This window comes from Barbatula barbatula (assembly GCF_947034865.1).
Source record: "Barbatula barbatula genome assembly, chromosome: 17".
NCBI classification, from domain to species: Eukaryota; Metazoa; Chordata; class Actinopteri; order Cypriniformes; family Nemacheilidae; genus Barbatula; species Barbatula barbatula.
Genome location: NC_136780.1, coordinates 1,868,691 through 1,875,303, shown reverse-complemented (window position 1 = coordinate 1,875,303; position 6,613 = coordinate 1,868,691). Strand labels below are relative to the sequence as shown.

At 35.5% G+C, this 6,613-nt stretch overlaps 1 protein-coding gene across 1 annotated transcript; it reads right to left on the bottom strand.

Annotated features, from left to right (window-relative positions):
• Positions 1-479: 479 nt before the first annotated feature.
• gpx7 (glutathione peroxidase 7) lies at positions 480-4,414 on the bottom strand. Its single transcript, XM_079478859.1, has 3 exons — positions 4,143-4,414; positions 1,861-2,122; positions 480-1,535 (listed from the first exon to the last, which is right to left on the bottom strand). The coding sequence occupies exons 1-3, from the start codon at positions 4,275-4,277 to the stop codon at positions 1,372-1,374; spliced, it is 561 nt and encodes a 186-aa protein (XP_079334985.1). The 5' UTR covers positions 4,278-4,414; the 3' UTR covers positions 480-1,371.
• Between the last annotated feature and the right edge of the window lie 2,199 nt (positions 4,415-6,613).

Sequence of the window (6,613 nt, the reverse complement as noted above, 5' to 3'; positions counted from 1 at the left end):
ATCAGTCAAAAGAATAATGATTTAGTGTTGAATTGATTTCACCGTGTGTGCTTGAAGCGTTGCTTTAAAGTCTGCGTGTCAAAGTCTGATAGTGACATTAGAGATATTATGTTGGAGGTTCGTATACATCGATGTAGTGTTGAGATTGTGTTCATAAAGAAACAGTTAATCCAAGTTTTATATTAACTAACGGTCAAATTGAAACATGATATATAATATATAATAATATATCAAATGTTATTTCGGATATTTCGTTTTTTCAAAGTTCATTGTGAACAAAGCTGATTATAGATGAGAGCTTTACATTATAAGAAACTCAACACATCCTGACAGATTCAAGCCAAGTTATAATATGGGAGAAATACATATTGGTGTGGGACACATTACCAAACTGCATAGAAATATGGTGATACTGGAAACTATTTATCTCTCCCACTAGTGTTGGTACATGACACACGACATACATTAACATGTTTTTTCCATAATTTATTCACCCTCACGTCACTTCAAACCTGTATGACTTTCATTGTATGAACACAGAATCACTGAGACATTTCTCAAAATATTTAATTTAGTGTTCGGCAGACGAAAGACTCATATACACTGCATATACATTCTGAACCCCATAAGGGTAAAAAAGTGATGACAGTTTTATTTTTGCATGAAATATCATTAAAAACATGAGATGGTTTAAGTCCGTTCTTTCGATTGATTTCCTTTATTTATCATCATCATTGCATCAAAGAGCAAAATAGGGCCCTTTTAAGACATTACATCTCCATTGTTGAATTGTGATTTCGATATTCACGTTTATTCGTCACATTCACACATACTGAGCATTTACTTGAACTAATGGAATGTTTAAAGATGTCCTGAAAACCTCTGTGCAAGATGGATAAAAAGATGTGAACCTGTCCTTGATAATGTCCAAATGTTCTGCTTTAAGTGTGTATAAAACACAACCGCACAGTTAAGCCTTAAAATACTAAATCGTTTTGGGTTATCAATTATATTTTTATGTGGTTCAGACCTCACGTTGGGCATCTTGCAAAGATTAAATTTATGATTAACATCTACAAAATGCCAAACAGATTGAATGTTTTTCACCTGGGCCCCAAAATATATAAGTAAAGTAAAAGACACATATAAGTAGTTTGGTTGCTCTCATATTTTGTCGTTCCATTAGATGCAGAGTGGGTTATTCAGCATATCAGAACACGAGCAAGTGGTCCCAAAGGTGGTCTATTTTTGCCGAGTTTCTCAGTGCTTTTTTTTTAAATCACCCAACAAGCATCTGTTTCTTCAAAAAAAATCCATTTCTGAGGTCTGAGCGTTGACAGATTTCAGAGTTTCTCGGAGACTAATGTGACGCTACAGCTCCACCTTTCTTTTGATGATAAGCTTCCGAACCATATCCGCTATGCGAGGGCGGATTTCCTTCACGGAGACGTCAGGACCCCACGAATCCACCACTTTGCCATCTGTGTCGATGAGGTACTTCCAAAAGTTCCAGGTTGGCTCTTTTCCGGATGCATCTGTGATCAGAAGAGAGCAAATTCATAAGCAGATCAGATGTAATGTGGAAATGAAATGCTTCTTTACTCATATTTTGTTGTGCTATGTAATATAAGGACGGATATACATAATACATAACCAAAATACTACACACACGTTACATCTCAAAGACGACAGATTCTTAAAGGTCATATCATATAATATCATCTTGCTCGAGAAAAGTATAGTTAGTTCTGGGAAAATGTCTTTCAGAGAATTTAATTTGCTCGCTTGCTCTTTGAGGTTGCAGTAACATCGACTTCTTTCTGTGATTATCAAACCTATTAGAACCACAGTTCCACTCACCCACGATATATTTGTAAGCATTATTGGCCCCTGCACCGATCACAGCAATCTTGCTGAATAATGGGAAAGAAACCCCGTAGACTCGCCGCACGTAACTGTCGATCTCTTTATCGCTGCCGGGCTCCTGCTGGCCAAACTGGTTGCAGGGGAAAGCCAGCACGTTGAAATGGAAAGGCCCAAAGTCTTTTTGCAGCAGTTGGAGATCTGTGTAGTGGTCTTCGGTGTATCCACACTCACTGGCCACATTTACAACCAATGAGACCTACACAAACACACAACTTTCATTTTTAGGAAGACAGATGGATTATGTTTGACCAATTATGGTTTAAAAGCCAAATTAAGCCATTTGAGTGTATCTCAAGCTGCACTATGACTCAGAGACTTGAGTGCCACTGTGCTATTGCTAATGGTGCCCTCATTCTCCCTCTCCATTCCCTTTTATTTCATCTCTTTTTTTACCACTTCACTTTCGTTTTCACAATGGCATTATATAGTGATGTTCATAGTAGTACAGCTAGTAATGATTATAGTAGTTCTTGTTTGACTATTCAAATGCATACAGGGGTACGATATGGACCAACTCAATTCTTGGTATGAAGTACCCACACTGAGCCAAACATGGATTGAAACACAGCATTTTAAATACATTACAGTATATAGAATACAATTTCATTTTAATTTTAAACAGAGCCTGTGTGTTTAAACTCAAGCCATTAAACGGTTAACGGCAAATGGGCAATTCCAGCATTATGGATGTGATATTTTGCGTTACGCACGTGACATATAAACGCTCAAGATGTTTTTTGTTACAAATATACCGAACCATTTGTTAATATTTAAGCGCACCCATGTTGATAGAGTTTAAACATCAGAAAAATATCACTATGTGCACAAGTTTTCTATTTTAAAAAAGGGAAACCTGCGTTATGGATGTGACAAAAAATGCACAAGGTTTCTATTGGACAACAAACTTCTGTGAATTCTGATGCACGAACCTAAAGCAATGATACCCAACACATGCAGAAGTGATGCCTCTTCACAGAACATGTTTCATTTCATTCCCATGTGCCCATTTATGAGGAATAAAAACAAAATGTTAATAACTGTGCTGTAAGTATAGTAAAAACATTTATGAGGTTGACATTTCCATGGAATTGCCCAAATGATAGTTTCTTAACATTAATGCCTTGGGCGATTTGAAACACGCCCGAGCCTCGAAGCCTTACCTACCCAGCAAACACAGAACGTTCCCCTAACGTTAGTACAAAGGTAGGGGAATGTTCCTCTAACCTACAGGGAACGTTCTATTAACGTCAAGAAAACTTTCCTGGAAAACCAACAGGGAACGTTAGAATATCTTTTCTGGGAACGTTCTAGGAACCACATGCTAACGTTCCCAGGACGTTCTGGGAACCAAAAATTGTTTGCTGGGTATAGATCTCACACTGCATAATGATCGATAGGCAAAGAAACTCAGGGTTCTTTAGCTTTGTATACTGTGCTAGGCTTTAATGGACCAGTTTTGATGCACTTATGTATTTTGTTGCCTATGTTGTTAAAACTGCTTCCAATGTTTCCTCATCTGTAAGTCGCTTTGGATAAAAGCGTCTGCTAAATGACTAAATGTAAATATAAATGTAGAACACGTCCAGGCAAATAATGGGCCCATTTAATCAAATAAAATCATGAAAACATATTAAATCACAAAGCAAAACTTTTAACTTAAAAGTTATTTTAGCGTTAGTCAACAGCGACATCTTGCGACTCAACGCGCAAAATATGCTGTTATTTTACAATCATAAGACTAGAATTTAAGAATTTCAGTTTTTTATTTTAATTGAAACAAAAACCCTACTTATTTCATGCATGTTCAAAAAATAGCCCTAATGTGTTGGCTACATAACGTTTAAACAATAAATCAAGTGTGCATATTCTATGTGAACCAACGTTTCATGAAATTACCAGCCTTTACATTTTACATGCATTTGTTAACATTCTTTAATAATATAGCAGTGTCTGTGAGCATTATTAATGGAATGAATGCTGCGTTTCTTAGAAGTAGCCCGAGATGCATCGTAAGATCGAGCATGCCACGTAGACACACCGACAGACAGCATTGAATGAATGCATGCATGCACGACTCCAGAGGGTTTGTCGGTATTTATCATGATACTTCACGTGCATTGTGTCATTACATCACATGCAACATTAGTAATGAAGTCTTTCTTACATGCATGTTAGTACCATGTACGTCATAGTCATCTCAGTCTTTACACACTTACCGACCCTCTGTATTTTTCCAGAGAGATTAACCTCCCTCTACTGTTCACGAGCTTAAACGTGTAAAAGTCTTTCTGCTTAGCTTCAATCAGACATGACAAAGTGAGTAATGTAAGCGCCCTAACAATCATCTCCATAATGCAACAGGGTTCCTGCACTCGGTTACAGAAGAGAAGTTAACGGGACAGAAATAAATCAACCTGGAACGGAATGCAATGCGCGTTCTGACGCTGAGACTCGTTGCCCAAACCGACCAATCACAAACGCTTCCGGTGGCTAGAGACGCGTCCCAAATCGCGCACTTATGCACTATTCTACGCCATTTTGTCGTATAAATAGTGTGAGTAGTGCGTTCACGTTGAAATGATCGAAGAATAAGTGCACTTATGATGCCGAAAATATGAAGCGTGGGACACTTCACGCACTCAACGTACGGAGTTTCGCTTACGTAACGGAAGGGAGGCGGGGCTAGTTCGTTCATATTGTTCGTATAAATATTGCGCAAGAAAAGAGTTTGTGTTAGTTATCCTGATATCATCGTTTAAAATAGACCACATGACCGTAAATGTAATTTATTCGTTTGAATCTAGAAGTCAGAGAAAGCATACATTGCATTTTAATATATAATGAAATATGAAAATGTAAGATTGGATTAGATTAGATTCAACTTTATTGTCATTACACATATACAAGTACAGTGTAACGAAATGTAGTTTAGGTCTAACCAGAAGTGCAGTTAGCAAGTGCAGGATATACAGTTAGAATAAATACAGAATACAATATGAGAGAATATTATACAGTGGGCATTTACTATAAAAATACTTTGCAAGTAGGTATGTTCTATGAAAATATGACAGTAGGTATATACTATTAACAATATATACAGATGGCTATATACTATGAACATTAATGTACAGGTGGATATGAACAGATATGAACAGTAAAATGATTATATTAAGAATTGGGTGACATATTTTACGTATAATATTATTACGCATTTTTCTTATTTATCATTTTAATGTTTTATATGATTTATTTCCCCCTTTCATTTGTACTTAGTTGAATCTTCATGCAGATTTATGGAAATAAATACGTTTAAATTTAATTGAAGTTCCATTTATAGACCTGAACAACATCTCCACGCACAGAGATATATGTTTAAGTCTATAAGTATTTAATGTATGTATTTTGTATTTAATTTTATTAACATCAACGAACACTTCTTTTTCACGTGGGCCACAGCGCGTCCCTTGCATGCATTGGCGTCGTTATTTTATTGTATTTATTTATGTACATTTATTTATTTTTTACATTTGGCAGACGCTTTTATCCAAAGCGACTTACATTGCATTATCCAATACATTTACAGGTATGTGCGATCCCGTGGTTTCGAACCCACAACCTTGCGTTGTTAACGCAATGCTCTAATGAAGCGTTGGAGCCCGCAGCGATTTTTTTTTACAACGAACAAACCTATTTGAACAAAGTAAAAAGAAACCTAATACATACATATAGCCGTAAAAAAGGAAAAACTATTATTATATTTACAATATGTAATAATTGTATTGTTTACATAACATGAAAGACCGCCATTTTTTGCTACAAAAATTACTTGTTTAGTTTTTCAAAATTAAAAAAATTGGTAGTACATAGACAATGTATTAATTCATTTGAGAAAAACAGTAGAAACTCAGATCATTCCAGAAATGTGAAAACAAATTAAATGAAAACAATAAGTGAGCGTGTTCATCGGCACTGCTAAGTGCATATATTATCTAGGCCTATATCAAAGTATTTGCCCATTGCAAGGTTGAAAATGTACTTCTCTTATTTTATTAGGAATACAGTATTTGTACGGTATTCGGCGGTTCTTATTTTTTATTAACAACAAAAATAATTATTTACAAACATTCGTGTATACAATGAAATACAACATAAACATAATAAAGATTTGCACGTTAGGGGGCTATTGTTAATTTACATGAAAAAATTAAAGCATTTACAAATTTTCAATGTTTTAATTGCTTTATGCTTCATAGAAAATCGGAGTGAATCAATAAAAAGCTCAGTTTCTTTCTTGAATGAAGTAAAACAGTTTTTTTACAGGAAAATTTACATTAGTGAACATAAAAGTTTGCCATTAAAAGAATAAAATGAATTATATAAACCAGACTATGCTTGATTCTACTGTTCTCCCAAAAACCGAATAAAATATGTTTCCAAAACAACATAAATTAATCGATGTTTCTTGTGATAAGACCACCTACATTTTGCCTCTTGGTCTTACAAATGTGCATTTCCAGAATAAGTGAACCACAGTTTCAGGGCAACTGTCACAAAACATGCAATTAACATCAAAATCGCTTTCAAATGTTATAAAGTCATGTTTTACAGGGTAATATTCTATGTATTAATTTGAATGACACGCTCGGTTGCGGTTTCGTTTTCTCCGCCTGCCGCAGTGACGCGGCCC